The following is a 20,052-nucleotide window of genomic DNA, read 5'->3' as shown; positions in this document are numbered from 1 at the left end:
GGACCTCATTTAACACTACAACCACATGCATTGTTGGTGTCAAGAATCATATGCTATAAGCAGCATGGAAGCTGCTATTTAGAATTCACAAAAGTGATTTCTTCTACCTAATCTCGACCTCTCAATAAACTGTGCCCTTTTTCTCTCTTGCACTCATTTAGTTTCCTTTTGAAAACATTGAAACTAGAAGCAGGAGTAGGCCATTCAGCCCTTCAATCCTGCTCTGCCATTCATTTTGATTGTGGCTGATCATCAAATTCAAAATCCGCCTTCGCCCATAGCCTGTGATGTCTTTAGCCCCAAGAGCTATACGTAATTTCTTCTTGAGATCAGACAAAGTTTTGACCTCAACTCCTTTCTGTGGTAATGAATGCCACACATTCACCAACCTCTGGGTGAAGAAACTTCTTACCTCTAAGCTGTTTACCTCAACCGAGAATTTCTAGATTGTATGTGAAAAGGTGTCTTCTTCCCAGAGAGGGGTTGCAGTTGTATGAATTCTCATGGTATTGGGATCACAGCCAGTGTTTATAGTCTATTGCTCAGAGAGGTTCCCTTGTTCTGCCCATACTCGGTGTGTGTGAGAAAGGTGAGTCTTTCCCACTGATTGTGAAATCACAGAGTGGTGGCACCACCCCTTTTGGTGTTGGAGTATGTGATTGGTCAATGCCCCGCAGATTGGCATTCGAAGAGGCGGAGCTCCCTGGGGTTGAGTGGCTTTTTGCTGAGGGGGCTGAGTGAGGATGGAGGGAGTGAGGATGGAGGGAGGGGGAGCAGAGCTGGACCCAGACTGGACCGACAGGGAATTCCAACAACTGGTCAAAGCCATAGGAGGCAAAGAAAACATCTTCCTGATCGGAGAAGTGTGCGAGAGCCGGGATCTGATGTTTCAATTTGTTAATAACTTGTTTCCATGTCCTGGGAAAGTTCACAGTAAGCTCTCCGACACGGGCAGCGGGCAGCAAGTGATGGAGCCCCAGTGCAAGGAGTCCGAGCCCGACAGCGAGCGGGAGTTTGAGAGCTTGTTGGAGCCTCCCGGCAAGGTGACCTACACGGTGAACGGCAGCAAGGAGCAGAGGCAGATCAAAGCCCGGCTCATTCTCTTCCTCTTCCACCAGGATTTCATCTGTAACAAGCAGAACGACCTCGTGATCCGGGAGCTGCTGAAGGATGTTCGGCACAGGTCCAGCTCCTGGAAGGACCTGCCCGCTCTTATTGGGGTGGTCCACGCTGACACTGTCACCGGGGAGCTCGGCGTGGCTGTCCGCCTCATAGAGTACTATCTGCGGGCAATCTTCCACCGGCACCCCGGGGAGTGCGTGCAGGCTCTCCCCTTCATAGCCAACCAGCCAGACTCTATGACAGATCTGAAAAAGACCATTTGTGTTGTCCTCCGAGCTGTTTCGAGCGTCACAACAGGTATCTCCCACCTAAGGAAAGACATTATAGGATGCCTGCACTTTGGAAAGGAATTGTAATGTATCTTTATTTTTGGTGCATATTTATTCCGCCGCCCCCCAACCATTTGGTGCAGTTTATTAATTAAGTTGTCTTGCTAGGGATAGCAATCTAAGCCACTTATCCACATTTTTAATGGAATATTTAACATGTTCAAAACAACATGTTCAAAAGGAGGCAGCAGAAAAGAAATTCGTAATTCCAACCCTTTTTGTTTGACTGCCCTCTTCTTAGATTTATGGCCCTGGCACGCGTGCCAGAATTTGCTCTAGGTGAATTAATAGACAGGACTTGTCCCTAGCTAAAATAGAAAATGTTGGAAAACCTCAGCAGATCTGACAGCAACTGTGGAGAGAGAATAGAGCTAACATTTTTGAGCCTGGATCCAGACTCCATCTCTCTCCACAAATGCTGTCAGACCTGCCAAGATTTTCCAGCATTTTCTTCTTTTGTTTCAGATTCCAGCATCCGCAGTATTTCACTTTTTTTCTTATGGACTCATCCATTGATTGTCCATGGAGGTTTTACAAAGTAAGTTGCTGTCCGAGGGTCATCTCGGCAGCATGACACCCTCTACATATGTGAATAGAACAAGTGACTGTGTATCTCAGTCAGATTGAGCAAACCGTAAAGGAACACAGACTTTGCACATGGGCTCCAGGATCTTATTGCAACAAAATAAGGTGTGTACTCTGACTCGTTACACTGGAGCGTACACAATCATGGCGAACATACAAAATATTTCAGGTCTTCTATAATCCGCAATTAGCAATGGGCGGCACGGTGGCACAGTGGTTAGTATTGCTGCCTCACATCGCCAGAGACCTAGGTCCGATTTGGTCCACTGTGTGGAGCTTTCATGTTCTCCACATATCTGCCTGGTCTCCTCTGGCTGCTCTGGTTTCCTCCCAAAGCCCAAAAGACGTGCTGATTAGGTGCATTGGCCATGCCAAATTCTCTGAACAGATAGCAGAGTGTGGTGATCAAGGGATTTTCACAGTGACTTCATTGCAGTGTTAATGTAAGCCTACTTGTGACAATAACAAGTGAAATAAAGAAATAACATTGGAATTGAAAAATGCTGATTAGACATTTAGTTCATGCACTTAATTTTCTAATCAACTGGATTATCAACATATTTAAACCAGCCTTGACAACAAATTCTATATAAACAATAACCCTCCACATGATTGTACCTCAGTACCAAGCAATGCTGCCTTGATAGACTGTAGATGAGAGAGCTGAAGTGCAATGGATTGTCTCCTCTTCCAGAAGAGTCTGTAGGACAGGGGACACATTCTCAGGTTAAAGAGATCCTTTAAAACAGAGATGAGGAGGAATTTCTTCAGCCAGAGAGTTGTGAATCTGTGGAACTCTTTGCCACAGACAGCTGTGGAGGCCAGATCATGGAGTGTCTTTAAGACAGAGTTAGATAGGTTCTTGATTAATAAGAGGATCAGGGGTTATGGGGAAAAGACAGGAGAATGTGGATGAGAAAAATATCAGCCATGATTTAATGGCGGAGCAGATTTGATGGACCGAGTGGCCTTATTCTGCTCCTATTTCTTATGGTAACCCAAGCCCTCACTGTACCTCTCCTGTGCAGACAATTAGTTTGAAAACCTTAATGGTTCCATGTGGGTTTTGGTCAATCTCTGCAATGATAATAATTCTGGTCGTCCTTCGTGAGCCTCCCCCAGGACTCATTATCATTCCTCGGGACTAAATCCTAACTCCAAATGAGTGCTGAGATCCTAACCTACAGACCTATCCTACTCACCTGAGGCAAATATGAATTATCAATTTGAAAATTATGTATCTGCCAAATTTAGTCAGTTAATTTATTTAAATTCAACATTGCTGCTGTGCTATTTATTTTGCTTTGTATCTTAAGCAATAGCCCGGTGAATAAAATCTTTGAACTCTGAAACCGCTCATCTTCTGTGCCCTTTTCTGATAACCTCATCACAGCCCCAGTTTTGAAAGCTCTGCACTAGCAGAATGAAGGGGGCATCAAAAGATTTTTTCAGCCAACACATTGTCAGAATACTACCTTTACTGGCTGGCTAATTATTATTCACTCGTCGTCCATTCGTAATCTTTTAGTTTCAGAATATCTGTTAAATCCTCCTCTGTGCAATTAAGTTTTAGGTTTAATTTTTTTAAAAAACGTGCCCACGTAATGCTTGAAGCAAAACTCACAGAGTTAACTCCAAAGACTACCTTATTTTTAATCAAGGGGCTTCACTCTCCCTGGGTTTGGAAGAGCAGTGGACATAAAAGTTGTGTGGAAAGCCCCATTGGGACAACTCTCCATTGTGATCCTTCCTCTGGACCAGGGATAGGCAATTACAAGTGCCAGCAGCCCATTCTTTGGAGGGATTGAAACCAATTAAGATCTAGATCAAGAACAATACCCCCCCACTCCTCCCACTGCCTGGGAGTCAGGCAGCCTGTCACTGGGAGCTGGCGATATCAGGGTGAGCCATGGTTGACAATGCTGGGATGATCACAGGTATTATCATTGCAGACATTGACCAAAACCCTCAATGGAACCATCAAGGTCTCCAAATGAATAGTCTGCACAGGAGAGATACAGCAAGTGCTTAAATCACTATAGACACTTTATGGTTGATGGTGTTGGGGTGAGGTGTGGCTGGCAGTGCTAAGGTGAGCCGTGGCTGGCGGTATCAGTAGGTTGCAATGCTCAGTGTGTTCAGGAGCAGCTCTTTGCATTCTTATGGAGGGGGTTAACTCTCCAATATAAATGTGCTTGCAGCAGTTTGTGATCCTTTTTAACACTAGAGTGGAAACCCTTCGAGCACCTTCCATGTTAAGGTACCTCCAGGTCTCCTGCATTTCTAGCAGCGCTTATCTCTCCCTATGGAGCTCCAGGCTGCTCATCTCTGCCTGTTGGACCTCCCTGATCACTGGCACTCACACACAGTTCGGTGTGCTGTGGACATGCTCAGTCTTGGGAACTACAGATGATCCTGACATGGGGTCCCAGACGTGTGGGAACATTCAGTCCGCTGTGTAATGGAGATGGAAACAAAAACCAAAAATTGCTGGAAACATTCATTAGGTTGGGCAGCACCTGTGGAGAGAACAGAAGTCAGGAATGGCAATAGGAGCCAGTAATTTTACAACGTCTATGTAGGAACTAGAGATCGGATTGATAATCTTCCAGGATTGACCTGGAGTCTCCAGGAATTGAAAGTCAGTTTCTAGGATTTTGTTATTTTCTTTGAACATTTTTCTTTACCAAATTTAAGAATATTGAGAATGGGAGAGAGGAAAAGGGTGTTGGGCTGAGTCCAGCATCATTCACTTTGCTTTCCAATTGGCGTAGGAAGGCAATGTGTCTGTCACAAGAATGGAGGGGTTGATCAACGAATGGCCAGAGCAAGTCATGTGGTGAAGTCTCCAGGAATACATTTAATCACAATTGACAACCCTAACTAGAGAGAATCTTATTCAAGAAGATTATGAATGCTGAGCTTTACAAAACCAATATTTTTAAAATAATGTCCTCTTTAACTTGAAGTAACACAGAAACTTCTGATAAAGGGTTCTGGTGAATTCCTGGTAAACACCGTGGTTCTAAGAAGTGCACACGTATGATCTTTGGTTGCCATGGGGAGAGAAACTCAAATTAAGTTGTGGAATGACAGTTTCAGCAGCTCTCTCACAAATGTACAGAACAGAGAAAACACTGCTGCTGAGATACAGGCAGTCAGAAACAAAAGCCACTGCCATGGAGAAGCAAGCAAAATTGCTGGAGTTAAAAGACCAGTTTCTGTTCAACAGAATAAAGGGGACAGAACAAAGGGAGCTCTTGAAGATGTGGCGAATGGGGATTGGTCATCAATTATTTTGTTATTTGGAGAATTCATCTTTTTTAAAGTTGCCAGCCAGTTTAGGGAATCGTCACAGAGTTATGTCTAATTCAATTCCCCCTCCCCTTGAAGGTACCTGGAAAATTCTGGGTTCCACATCTGCATTCAAACCTCTCTCTGGTGTCTTGCCTGATCTGATGCGTATTTTCAGCATTATGTATTTTGCTGAACTTTTCCTGTTTATCGTATAATTGGAGAGGTTTCATTGTTGTCACAGGCGTACCATTGCAACACCTGTCTGTGCAAGGCGTAGTTCTATGCAGGATACTATCCAGGTGGACAGCTGGAAGTGCCCTGATTACCAGAATATGCCTTATTTTAGGTTGTTAACCAGAGGATGCTAATATTGATTAACAGCAACTTTTTCATTGGTCACAGATCTCTGATTTACAATTCCATGAGCCAGGGGTTTATCTTGCAGGCTTAGATGGTGTGTCTCTGAAAGAAGTGTGAAAGGGATATCACTGTATTTGTGATCGATCATAGGTTTAAGACTGAGCTGATTAGAGTTCCATAATACCCTTGGCTGGTAAAAATTTATCAGTTAAATTTAAAGTGATTATTTCAGCTATCATCCACTGCTTTTTCTGAGGGAAGTTCTGCAACTTCTTACTACCTTTTGCATAAATGTGTCCCAGCTTCTCTTGTGAATGCCCTGCCTCTGAGTTACAACCTTTTTCCCATACAGCTACTTTGTATCTGCTGGAGTTTAAAAGAGTAAGAGGCAACTTGATTGAAATATGCAAGATCTTGAGAGGTCATGACAGGATCGATGTGGAGAAGATGTTTCCTCTTGTGGGAGAATCTAGACTAGGGGCCACTGTTTTAAAAATAAGAGGATGCCCATTTAAGACCTGGGTGAGGAGACCTTTTTCTCTCTAACAGCAGTGAGTCTTTGGATATCTCTTCTTCAAACAGCAGTGGAAGCAAGTAGAGTCTTTGAGTATTTTAAGATAGAGGTGGATAGATCCTTGATAAGCAAGGGGCTATAAGGTTATCGGGGTAGATAGGAATCTGTAGTTGAGGTCACAATCAGATCAGCCATAATCTTATTGAATGAAAGAGCAGAATCGAGGGGCTGAGTAGCCTACACTTAATTTGTATGTTTCTACGTAATTTGGGATGAGCAGCAAATGCTGGCCATGCCAGTGATGCCCACGCGTTATGAAATAGAAAAAACTAGCAAAGGCAATAACTCTTAGAAACAAATCCGTGAAAAAACAGCAAACAGTATTCAGTAATTGTAATCTAGGACACTGAATCAGGTAAATGTTTTTAATCTTTTGTAACTGAAGATCCTGGGTTGCAGCATTTATATCCCTGTGCTGTTTCAGTAGCTTCTGAGCTCCTAAATATTCACTTTAAAAATGCAGAAGGAAGTGGTTTTGTGAATGGGTTCATTGGTCAGTTGGTCAGTGATATTGGACTGCAGTACAAATACAGAAAATGTACAACAAACAAAAATATTCAGAATAAACTGCACATGTAAACATTGGACTCCTCCAGATTTGACTTTCTTGCTTACTGACAATTAATCATTAATATTTGGTCAATAAGAACATAAGAACATAAGAAATAGGAGCAGGAGTAGGCCATCTAGCCCTTCGAGCCTGCCCCGCCATTCAATAAGATCATGGCTGATCTGTTGTGGCTCAGTTCCACTTTCCCGCCCTCTCCCCGTAACCCTTAATCCCCTCTCTTATCAAGAACCCATCAACCCGCTTCTTAAAAATATTTAGCGAGGCAGCCTCCACCACTTCAACGGGCAGAGAATTCCACAGATTCACCACCCTTTGAGTGAAGAAATGCACCTAATGGAACTAAATTAATCTGGGATTCCATGTGGATTATCAGAATTTATGATCAGCCAGGAACTCTTCTTGTATATTTATTGCATTTGCAATCAATGATGGCAAAGGTTTGATGAATTGTTGAAAATTTCCCTCTTTTCCTCCCTTTCTCCATATCCACGTAACACCATCCAACTAATATAAAAACACAATCTATGACTCTGTGGTAAAGGATTGGAAAAGGACAACACTAATGTTATTGACCTTTTCATCAAATGGGTACCACCTCCTGAACTGTGTTTCTCGTACAGTTCCAGTCTAAACTTTAATTTATTAAGAACATAAGAAATAAGAAATAGGAGCAGGAGTAGGCCATCTGGCCCTTCGAGCCTGCCCCGCCATTCAATAAGATCATGGCTGATCTGTCGTGGCTCAGTTCCACTTTCCCGCCCTCTCCCCATAACCCTTAATCCCCTCTCTTATCAAAAACCCATCAACCCGCTTCTTAAAAATATTTAGCGAGGCAGCCTCCACCACTTCAACGGGCAGAGAATTCCAGAGATTCACCACCCTTTGAGTGAAGAAGTTCCTCCTCAACTCCGTTCTGAACCGCCCCCCCTTTATCTTGAGGCTGTCACAAGTAGTTAGTGTCACAAGTAGTTGTAATATGAACACCAGTACAATTACTATGAAAATACTATGAAAAAGTCACCACACTCCAGCACCTGTTTGGGTTGAGGGAAAATTTAGCATGGCCAGTGTGCCTAACCAGTATGTAATTTGAACAGTGGGAGGAAACCAGAGCACCCGAAGGAAACGCACGCAGACACGGGAGAACATGCAAACTCCACACAGTCACAAAAGCCGGGAATTGAACCTGGGTCCCTGGCGCTGTGAGGCAGCCATGCTAACCACTATGCCGCTCCAGTCAGAAGACCACCCCAGTCAATCCCTAGACAGAAGAATTTTGTAAACTGTGTTCAAACATCAAATAATTAGATTTGGAAGAGCTGGATGCTGGAAATCTGAAATAAAAGCAAAAATACTCAGCAGGTCAGACATCTGTAACCACAAATGTGCTTGAGCGGAAGTACTCTGTGTGTCTGACCACACTTGCCTATTGATTTGAATAGACTGTGTACTTACTGAGAACACTGACGTATAGATCTGTTTTGGTAACTGGGTAATCTTGATAAGTCTGTGTACAGCTGTAATGATATAGATGGGGTGAAGGAGTAGTGTATTACAGTTAATCTTTTCATGTTTAATAAATGTTTTATTCTCTTGTTAAAAATTAATCAATAGTCCTGTGACTCTCTTCATTCAGGTTTCTAAAAAAAAGTGACAATTTATTGAGCCAGGGTTCCATTCTGGAACCTGACTGTCCGATGGTAACTAGGATCGTAACAAACTGAAAAAAACTTGAGGCTGAACATTTTCTAATGTAGGACAGAGTAATTGGACTACTCCCATTGTAGTGGGAGTACCAAGGTCAGATGGTATTGTATGAATATCATATATATTGAATATCTATATAATGAATATCTATACTGATCTTTTAGAGGTCTATAAAATAATGAGGGGCATAGATCAGCTAGATAGTCAATATCTTTTCCCAAAGTCTAAAACTGCAGGGCATAGGTTTAAGGTGAGAGGGGAGAAGTACAAAAGGGTTGAGAGGGCTACTTTTTTCACACAGAGGGTGGTGAGTGTCTGGACTGAGCTGCCAGAAGCAGTAGTAGAAGCAAGTACAATTTTGATTTTTAAAAAGCATTTAAATAGTTACATGGACAAGATGGGTATAGAGGGATATGGGCCAAACACAGGCAATTGGGACTAGCTTAATGGTTTAAAAAAAAGGGCAGCATGGATATGTTGGGCTGAAGGACCTGTTTCCATGCTGTAAACCTCTATGACATGAATATGTGGTGATTACAAGGCAACTGTAAAGTATTGGAATGCATTCTGCAGGATACTTTGCCATACGTGGAGGATCTGTTCACAGTGATGTTAGGAGGCCAAATGTTATTCAGAGTTAGATCTGACAAATGCCCATCTGCAACTTGAGTTAGACGATGAGTCTAAATTGTATTTGACTATTAAACACACGTGGGTCTATTTCAGTTTCATAGTTTGCCATTTTGTATTTCTTAAACTCCTGGAATTTTCCAAATTTTGCAAGCAATTCAGGAAGTAGCGTGCAATTTGAATAAAGTACTTATCCCGGCTCCCATGATGACAGACTGATATAGGTATTCCAACATTCTGAAAAGTAAGGAGTGAAGGCACACAAATATGAAATGTTTCAAGACTATTTTGTCACAGGTAGATGAAGATGGTTTACATCCTGTCAACAGTAAAGTTCAAGTATGAGAAAATCACCAAACTAGCAGAATACCTGAACACAGATTCTTTTTGGGCTTCATGAATCACTACGGTAAATTCATGCCAAATTTGGCAACTTTGCTGCATCCATTGAATGAACTCTTGAGGAAGGAAGTTGCATGGAATTGAACAGGAATGTGACAAAATGTTCAAGTTGTGTAATAGTCAACTGGTAGACGACCCAGTGCTTGTAAATTATGACATGTCCAAATAATTTAAGTTAGCGGGTGATGCCTTTCCAAAAAGAGTAGCCACTGTGATTTCTGATGTTGGATGATTGCGAGGAGAGACCAATTACACTTGCCTCACACACGCTAACTGCCAGTGAGGGAAATCATCCTCAGAATGTGAAGTATCGTCTTTGACCAGAATTTTATGTGTAATGTTTGGGCACGTGTCCCAAAGTCATTGTGTCTTCGTGCAATATTTCAGCCGATGGGCATATGTGTGAGTCGGAAACCCATCAGCCAACAATCAAGAAGCCAATTTAGATTAATCAAACTACAATTGACTGGGATTTTACGTTATCTTTCTGTTTTTATGGTTGGCAGAAGGGCCAATTGGCAGGATGGCCTTTGCATTTTAGTTACAACTTTGATCCAGGGTGCAATAAAATTCTAGGCTCAAGTAAAATTAACAAATATGTGTTGAGGAATTGAGATCTGTGTATGATTGTGCTGCCTAGCCTCTCTTGGCACAGTTTTTCCACTGATTTTTTTTTAAACAGGTCCACAGCTGCCTCTCAGCTGAGAAGCAGCTGTTCCCCTGAGGGAGTACATTCAAACTGCCAGTCCATACGCTCCCTTTCCTCAGTGCCCTCCCTCCCCAGCAGCACTCAGCCTTTCACAGAGCATGTTTCATGCTGAACAAATGATTGTTAATTGACCAGACAGGCTAAAACACTCTGGAGTTCTACCATATCATCCTGCTGCAATTAGAGTAGCATAGCACATAGCACAATTTGTTCAGCATGCTTTTGTTAAAAAAAACTTTTGAGGCAAATTGAAAGAAACATTGGTTTGTCATTGCCTCACAAACTGGTGAAATCTTTGTTTATTGTAACATCCGTCACGTTATTACAGGCCGAACACCAGTGGATTGCTTAGAAGACCTTCTAGAGCAAGGTTTTCATTGATGAGGCTACATTTAACACAGTCTGTTGAAGAAAAAGAAAATCAAGGCAGAAAGAGAGCCATGATGGGGATAGAGTGAGATAAAGAAATCTGAAATTGAACCAGAAGGTTCCAATGATAACAAGTGGTTGAAATGGCTACCAGGAAGAGTTGTGTCGAAATTTGCTGATGACACAAAGATGAGTGGAAAAGCAAATTGTGCGGAGGGTGTGGAAAGTCTGCAGAGAGATCTGGATAGGCTGAGCGAGTGGGCAAGGACTTGGCAGATGGAGTACAATGTTAGCAAGTGTGAGGTTATCCACTTTGGCAGAAATAATAGTAGGAGGGAGTACTATTTAAAGGGCGAAAAGCTGCAGCATGCTACGGTGCAGAGGGACCTGGGGGTCCTTGTGCATGAGTCGCAAAAACCCAGCCTGCAGGTGCAGCAGGTGGTCAGGAAGGCGAATGGGATGCTGGCCTTCATAGCGAGGGGGATTGAATATAAAAGCAGGGAGGTCGTGCTGCAACAGGGTACTGGTGAGGCCGCAGCTGGAGTACTGTGTGCAGTTTTGGTCGCCGCATTTGCGCAAGGATATTTTGGCCTTGGAGGGAGTGCAGAGGAGATTCACTAGGCTGATACCGGAGATGAGGGGGTTAGACTATGAAGAGAGACTAAATAGATTGGGTCTGTACTTGTTGGAGTTTAGAAGGATGAGGGGGGATCTTATAGAGACGTATAAGATAATGAAAGGGATGGATAGGGTAGAGGTAGAGAGATTCTTCCTGCTCAGAAAGGACAGCAGGACTAGAGGGCACAGCCTCAAGATAAGGGGGGGGTGAAGTTTAGAACGGAGTTGAGGAGGAACTTCTTCACTCAAAGGGTGGTGAATCTCTGGAATTCTCTGCCCGTCGAAGTGGTGGAGGCTACCTCGCTAAATATATTTAAGTCACGGGTAGATAGGTTTTTGGCAGACAAGGGAATTAAGGGTTATGGGGAGAAAGTGGGAAAGTAGAACTGATCCACTTCAGATCAGCCATGATCTTATTGAATGGCGGGGCAGGCTCGAAGGGCTAGATGGCCTACTCCTGCTCCTATTTCTTATGTTCTTATGTAAGAATACACAGTGCTTGCACACATTCAGTCAAGATGGGCGGTAATGGGAAGGTTAGGTTCGTATATGTATAATTTTATCTTTAGAGATTTATGAGAAAAAGGAAGGTGGGAAACATCAAATGAGTCTAGTTGTGATACATAGGCGACATGGTAGCAATGGGAGGCACATGGTTAGCACTATTGCCTCACAGCTCGAGGGACCTGGATTCTGTTCCAAACTTGGATCACTGTCTGTGCAGAGACTGCATGCTCTCCGTGTCTGCGTGGGTTTCCTCTGGATGCTCCAGCTTCATCTCACAGTCCAAAAGACATGCTGATTAGGTGCACTGGTCATGCTAAATTCTCCCTCACTGTATCTGAACATGTGCCAGAGTACAGCGATTATGGGATTTTCATAGTAACTTCATTGCAGTATCATTGTAAGCCTACTTGTGACACTAAAAAAACTTAAATAAGTAGAGTACCAAAATTCCAATAATTACTCCCTCATAAGTGCCTGAAATCAGTTCAAAGCCAAGTCACAGTCTGACAGATATAAGTGGAAAATTCAATTGAAGTTCAAGGTCAAAATCAATCTTTGTTGGAGGAAGCTTCTCCTCAGACTTGGGCCGAGATATCTCCTTGAGAATAGGAAGCCAATGGCTAAGTTTGATTTGTAAATAAATGAAAATCAAGAAATGTATACAATTTGTATGGAACTTAAAAATTGTGTATCTTTTTTCATTGAGAGAAGAGCTTGATTACACTGTCTGGCCATTTATGTATGTATGTCATCATCTTGAGTTCTCTGGCAAAGGCAGGTCTGATCCACAATACCACGACCTCCTCCAGAAGTAGGAAGTCCTGAATCCGCTCCAGCCGGAACAGGAATTGAACCCCAGTGCCGTTGGTACCAATCTGATCCGTAATAACCATTTTCACATGCACTTTGAGCCAGGAGCTATGAATAATGATGGCAGAGGATCCAATTTCCTTTCCATCACATGGCTGACAAGGAATTATGAATGCACCTTCCTTGGCCAGCAGATCCTGGAATGTGTGCTGAAACGTGTTTCTGGCTTAGAGGCAGGGATGCTACCCAGTACACTACAAGACTATATATGTACATATGTCAACCAAACCGGATTAAATTAGTCTTTAATTTGATACCAGCCTCCATGCTTACAGTGTTTTTGTCCTGCAAAGATGGCACAAATAGCACATGTACATTATGGAGTTCTGAATGGAAATAATTAAATGACAGGCAAAGACAGTGGTATTGAGTGAACTGTGTGTGTGAATAATATGTTTCTTTTTAATGACTTTGAAATCATTGAGGGATGAAGTAAAGACTACGTAGCATCATGTCAGATTTGAGCTGTTTGATGTTTGTCAACATGAAAAATGTGGTGGGGCAGAAATCAGTGATTGTTGATTTGCAGATACAAAGGCATGTCAGCTTTGTTAAAAGGTCCCCTGAATATCTCATTTTACTCATTTGCCTTGATCCTTCACTTTCTGTTCAATCAGCTTTCTATCTATACTGCTATTTTTCTTCATGGTTTAAAGCATTGAGTCAAAATCCTGGAATTCCTACCCTAACAACTCTGTATGTATACCTAGACCACATGGATTGCAGTGGTTAAGAAGATTGCTTGCCACCACCTTCTCAAGGGCAATTAGGGATGGAAAATAAAAGCTAACCTATCCAGCAATGCCCACAACCCATGAATGAATTTAAAAGTCTTTCATCTTTAATTTCAATTTCCAAGGCCCTTGAACATGTCACTTCCCTCATTTATGTCCTGTCTTTCCTCCAAAGCATCTCGTTTGAATTTCTCCAATCAATTTTCCAGTTTTCCACATCCTAAGACTCCCCTAGTCAAAGACACCAACAATATCTTTTGTGGCTGTCAGATACACTGCACCCTTTCTAGCCTTTGAGATAATTGATTGCACCATGCCAGGGCTTTTCCTCTATTGTCCAGCTTATTCTGACAGTATACATTTGGCTCCACTCTTATCTGTCTGACAACATCCATCGCATTGTTACAATGGCTTTTCCTCTGAGCTCTACATTATTACCTCAGAAGTTCCCCAAGTATTCATTCTTGACTCCCTTCCCATCATCTAAATGCTTGTCCCCTCTACACCATCCACAGAAAGGAATTGACTTGTGCATGGTTTACTTAATCAATAAGTAATGAAATGGTGGGGATAGGTACTATTGCTTATATGAGCATTACTTGAACAGAAAGTAATAATACAAACCAGAACAATAATTTACTTCAAATTGTTTTGGTGAAACAAGAAACTGAGGAACTTTTATTTTGCTTTCAGATGTAAGAAAGAGAAGAGGAATATGTTTTCCTGGAATTCCCTGTTTCTTCAGGAATACCAGAAGACGTATAGAGGATAGACAAGTTAATAATATTCGGAATTGCATAAAACAAGAAGGTAAATCGAAAATGACGCTGTCTTTTTTTTTAAAAAAAGCAGATGCAAAATTTAAACAAATTTGCCTTTGTCTGGTCCTTTCAAATGAACTAAACCTTCATGTTCCAACATAGAATATTACAGCATGAAAGGAGTTAACTTTTCCCCATATTCCTGCATTTTTTTCTCCTTCCAAGTATTTAATCAAGTCCATTTTGAAGACTATTGACTATTTATACAGTAAGAACAACTTGTATAGTATTTAACATAATAAAAGTTTCAAAGTACTTCACCTTGACACTGAGCTGCGCATGGAGAAATATGTAGGCAAATGACCAAAAACTTGTCAGAGAAGTAGGTTTTAAGGAGTAGTTTAATGGGGAAAAGAAGTGTGGTGGGAATTCCTTGGCTGCTGACGCATGGCCACCCACTGTTAGAATCACAGTTGATGTTACCACGAAGTAATCCAGTCCCAAAATCAAACCCTGGCTCAACAGACCATCATTTTTGTGGATGAACAGAGTCACAGGACTTCCAATTTAACTTATAACAAAAGAATGAAAAGATTGACTAAAATAGAATACTCCTTCACCCTACCTAAATCTTCACAAATGTATGCATATTGTTAAGATTAACGGAAGATACAAAATATATCCTAGTGTTCTCAGTGAATACACAGTCTATATAAACCAATAGGCAAAATGTGGTCAGACACACCACACACTGATGCCAACCAGGATAGCTTCTGTGGATTTCTCATCAAATCCCCCCAGATGCCTGTTACACTGTGAGCCAACTGGTCTCCTGGAACTCGGGAAATCTCCTGACTTCCACATAAATATTTCCAAACTCTGTTCTGAGAAAACACACCTTTAGAACCTTCTCCCAAACAAGGCTTTCTCTTCGACGCTTACACCAAGGATCCACTTCCAGAATTTCAGTTTGTCCTTCCAGTATTCCTCTGCTCTGGATTGCCACATGTATTCAAGTTTCCACACCATCTCTCAGGTATCCAGTCATTGCTTCACAGGCTGTTGATATACCTCTGATATCTGGTTTAAATCTGGTTCTTGCAGCTGTCTCTTTAACTCAAGAGTACTTTCTCTGATTTTTTTAATTGCTTTTGGTGGTGACACGGTGGCATAGTATTAATACAGCTGCCTCACAGCACCAGGGACCCAAGTTCAATTTCTGGCTTGGGTCACTGTCTGTGTGGAGTTTGCATGTTCTCCCTGTGTCTGTATGGGTTTCCTTGGGTACTCCAGTTTCCTCCCACAGTTTGAAAGATGATTAGATGCGTTAGCTATGCTAAATTCTCCGTACCCGAACAGGCGCAGGAGTGTGGTGACTGCGAGATTTTCACAGTAACTTCATTGCAATGTTAATGTAAGCCTACTTGTGACGCTAATAAAAAAAACTTTAAACTTAACTTCACCCAACAGGACTTATTCAACCTTTTGTTCTCTGTTCCTTTAATGGAATTGATTTCCTGAGACTTTTTTGTCCCAACTCCCTGGTTGCCTGGGCTTTCTCTTGTTCTTTTGGGATGTTTGCTTTCTTCCAGTTTCCAGGTTCTGTCTGGCTTCTTCTTGGTCTAGCTTAAAGCTAAACTCAAAAGTTATTTCTAACCTAAGGCAGCCCCTGGTTGCTAAGCAATAGCCTAGTCTTCCTTTAACACTATTTATTTTCATGTTGGAAACCTTTAATTGCAGTGCAGGCATAGTTTGAAAGAGGGTAATGATAGCAGATTTGAAAGAGAACCATTTACAATATCGGCTAATGTGAGAAGTAGGAAGGAATGTGGTTGGTCAGCAGTAAAGTTAAGGGAACAGGAGGACAAGATGAACTCAAAGGACATAATGGGGTGTATGAGAGAAAGCAGAGAATGATGCAAATGCAGAAAAGGGCACTTTAGAGATTTGGCCCAGTGGATCAGAAGGGAGGAACATGGCAACTGATCGGATCGCCTTAGTTTTAGTGACAAAGCATTTCATGAACTCTCGCTTATTGTTGACCATGAGGTTGAATGGAAATGGGGTTTAAGGTATGGTTTGTACTACAAGAAAGAAGTATGGGGTTATCTTTGCATTCAAGGATGATCCTGGTAGAATGAGCAGTTTTAGCAAATGGGAGCAGGACCTAATGGTGTATAATGTGGTCTAGCCAGATCTGGTGGGGAATAGCTAAAGCCTTTGACTGTGATATCAATTCAAGTCTGTGCCACTTGGATTAGTTTAGTGGAGATGAGGGATCTGCTGAGATAATGACCAGGGTAATGGTTTTATTCGGGATTATGGCATCAAAACGGCAAAGGTAAGGATAAGATTGAGTAAATACGTCATTGCAGAAATGTCGTGATGAATGGATGTCCAAAGGCTAAGCAATTGTTAGAATTATAGTTGTAATGCCAGCTGTTATAACTAAGTCTTCATATCTATAGAAGTTTGAATGTATGTATTTTGAATGTATTCTCCATTGTGTTAGTGTTAGTGCTGTGAATTATTTAATGTTAACTTTGCAATTTTCTCCTGTTGATAAATCAAATTGTTCTGGCCAGTTAAGATTAGACAACTCTAGGAAGCAAAATTGGAATTTTTAATTTTTCTTTCTTAAGATGTGGGCCTTTCGACAAGGCAAATGTTTATTTCCCTCAGTCAGCCACACAGTGTAGAATGCAATTTGCGTAAGCTGGAATTGACATTGAGAAGTTCTGTTCCCTGAAAATGGTAGTTAATGACAATCTGATTGTTTTTCTAATGCTGACCTCTGAGCTACCATTCAACTTCAGAACTAGGCTTCCAGAGTTGTAATCATCAATTAGTTTATTTATTACTCACAAGGAAGGCTTACACTGCAATTAAATTACTGTGAAATTCCCCTAGTTGTTGCACTGCGGTGCCTGTTCAAGTCAATGCACCTAACCAGCACATCTTTCAGATTGTGGGAGGGAAACAGAGCACTCAGAGGAAACCCACGCAGACGTGGTGAGAAAGTGCAAAGTGCAAACTCCACACAGCCTGTGGCCCAAGCCAGGAATCAAACTCAGGTTCCTGGTGCTGTGAGGCAGCAGTGCTAACTAATGTGCCACCCACAAGTGATCAAGTGTTCTCCATTATGCCATTGGTGAGAGGGAGAACTGGAATGCTCTGTTATTTAAAGTCTTCATTTAAATAAAGTCAATGTAAACAAATAATGGGAATAATGTGATGCTGTGGATTAAAAGAGTTGTTCCCTGTCTTCAAACAGAGCTAGAATTTCACCCTTCACGGATCAGAGTGTCATGTACTATGGTCAGGATAACATTGAATTCTGGGGAATATCCACATTCAAATCAAATCCTGAATGAAGGATTAAATACTCACCTTCTGATTACCACAAGGCACCTGTTAAAATGAATTCCCCATGAAAGTTGGCTCTGTGCATAAAATTGTTGTTAACTGGCAATCTCACTCTGAGTTCCTGCAGAATGACTGATGTGGGGAATGGAAAAATCTGTGGTGTAGGTTGTTTTCTGTGACAGCAAATTCTTCGTTAGTGTAGTGTCACACGGGAGACTGGGGTTCAATTACCCTAAGCTGGTGGTGGCATAGTGGAATTGTCACTGGACGAGTAATCCAGGCAGCCAGTGTAATGCTCTAGGGATCTGGGTTCAAACCCCACCACAATAGATGGTGTAATTTGAATTCAGTAAAAGTCTAACGATGACCGTGAAATGGTTGTCGTAAAAATCTACCTGGTTCATTAATGTCCTTTAGGGAAGGAAATCTGCCGTTCTTACCCAGTCTGGCTGTGATTTAACTGAAGCAAACTGAGTCAGAATAGAAGGGGTTTTACTCTGCATTGCTTTGTGTTGTATCTGAGAAAATAATGAAAACTATTTCGTTCCTCACCTCTGCTGTTCCTCATTGATTAACTCAAGTCAAATTGACTGAAAAAAGAACACTGATAAACAACATGCAAGTATTACAAAGCCAGATTCAAAATTGTGTTTTTTTTTAGGAATATCCAAGACGGCTGAGACTGATGCTACTTCACAACAGTTGACAGTGAGTCCATCCACAGTTGATGGCTGTAAAACTGACCTACAGATTGACTCTAGTGGAAATAACGGCATGAATATGGAAACTGAAGTTTAAATGATTTTTATAACCCACTGTTTTCTACATTTGCACATTTATTAAAGAGTACTAGGACCTGAGAAAAAAACAAATTAAATATTTGATTTTCCATATTTTCTTTTTCCCTCAGTGTATTGATTGGGAGAGTTCCTAGTCTGGATTATCTGAACAAGTACTTATTCCAAAAGAACCTGGAATATGATGGTATTGTAGTCCTCGTAGTTGATTTAACCTATGATAACCGAGTCTGTGCGTTCATTCAAACCAATTCACCTGCTATAAACATGGGAAGAGAATCCTGACATCGTCCAGCTCACCATTTTTGAATCAACTCATTTGCAAACAACTTGTTGACAATAATCGAAGAGAGAAGTTTCTATCAGTTCAAGAGAAATATGTAAAACTGAAAAGCTTTGCCTGAAAGTATTTAAAATTCTTAGCCCCTCTGAGAACCATACTTTGTTATTTAAAACTAATATGTATGAGCTGTGATAACTAATAAAAGACCACAAGGTAAGTGGGAGTAAACTAACTGGAACTGTGGATTAACACACCTATTCTCTAGCACAGTCAGTATACTGGACCTGTTCTCTGAAAGGGGCATGTCCCAACATTCAGAACACGCCTCTCCTCTTACTTCAAAACCTCCCATATAACATACATTTTTAAACACAATCATATAGATACAAAACTCAACTATATACAAAATAAGAATATGAACTGTGAATAGCAATATCAATGTCCACTTAAATGTCTACGTAGAAATAATCAGTTTGTCTGGAGCATGACGGTCTCTGGACAAACGACTCTTTGCCTTTGGAATTTTTTTGAATTTCTGGAGCTCTTGATCTTCCTCTCTGTTTCCAGTAGCTTCTGTCAATGTTTCCTCTCTGGGTAGAACTCTCTCTGCTTCAGGAACACTAGACTTTGTTGGTTCCTCTGGAACGGGGAGGACTTCCCTGCTTTGCTGTGGCGGGCCACCAGCTAATTCATGTTTCTCCTTCAGGTCTGTTTGTCCTGCGTTGTTCAATGTGTGACACTGGTTCCCTCTGTTGTTGAAAACCATTTCTTACCCGGCATGTAGTTCCTCACCAACATGCTTTCTCCCTTGCTGAACCTCCTTGACTTCCTCTCCTTTCAAGCCACCTGACTCTTCTGGTTCTTTGTTACCACTTCTCACGTCTCCTCTGGCCCTATCAGGTCAAAAATGGTCCTCACTTTGTTACCAAATATCAATGATGCTGGGGAACACTGGGCCTGCAGACTTGTTGAACAAGTCTGATTCAGTTGAATTTTAATCTCAATTCCTTTTGTCTCACCAGGGTCCCCTTGAACACATCCTTATATTTTTCCAGGATATCCTGTCAACTTGTTCTCAAATCCACCAGCCCATTTACCATGCCCCAGTTTAATTTTAATTTCTGCAGCCAGGAGCATCCAAACATGGCAAGGTTGACCACATAACAGCGCACTGGTCCCTCAATTGCACTTTCACCAGGACATATCCTCTCAGTGGCACCACTTGTTCTATGTAAATATGTAAGGTGATTCTGGAAGGCTTCAACAGTAATGTTTTCAACTTGTCCCTGTATATTGAGTCCGGAATCAGTAATACCGCTGCCCCATTTCTACATCCATTTTAACTACTTTGGAAAGGTAGTTCTACCTTGGGAAGGGCCCAGAATCTATCGGCTTCTCAAACTCAATATATTCAGTCGAAATTCTGTTCATTTGGGTTCTTCTTCCTCCTCTGCAGATTTG

The 20,052-nt window shown here is 41.7% G+C and overlaps 1 protein-coding gene across 2 annotated transcripts; it reads left to right on the top strand.

Annotated features, from left to right (window-relative positions):
- The first annotated feature begins 723 nt into the window (after nt 1–723).
- LOC145341499 (uncharacterized protein C2orf72 homolog) lies at nt 724–18,366 on the top strand. 2 transcript variants are annotated; one of them, XM_080186474.1, is made up of 3 exons: nt 724–1,419; nt 14,078–14,194; nt 18,173–18,366. In XM_080186474.1, the coding sequence occupies exons 1-3, from the start codon at nt 744–746 to the stop codon at nt 18,307–18,309; spliced, it is 930 nt and encodes a 309-aa protein (XP_080042600.1). In that variant the 5' UTR covers nt 724–743; the 3' UTR covers nt 18,310–18,366. The 2 variants fall into 2 exon arrangements, with proteins under 2 accessions (XP_080042600.1, XP_080042601.1); XM_080186475.1 differs by lacking the exon at nt 14,078–14,194.
- Nucleotides 18,367–20,052: the final 1,686 nt, after the last annotated feature.

The sequence above is a fragment of the Carcharhinus amblyrhynchos genome, chromosome 3 (assembly GCF_965287045.1).
Source record: "Carcharhinus amblyrhynchos chromosome 3, sCarAmb.v2.hapA, whole genome shotgun sequence".
Taxonomy (NCBI): Eukaryota; Metazoa; Chordata; class Chondrichthyes; order Carcharhiniformes; family Carcharhinidae; genus Carcharhinus; species Carcharhinus amblyrhynchos.
Note: the sequence above shows the minus strand (reverse complement) of the source record. Positions and strands in the feature narration are given on the sequence as shown.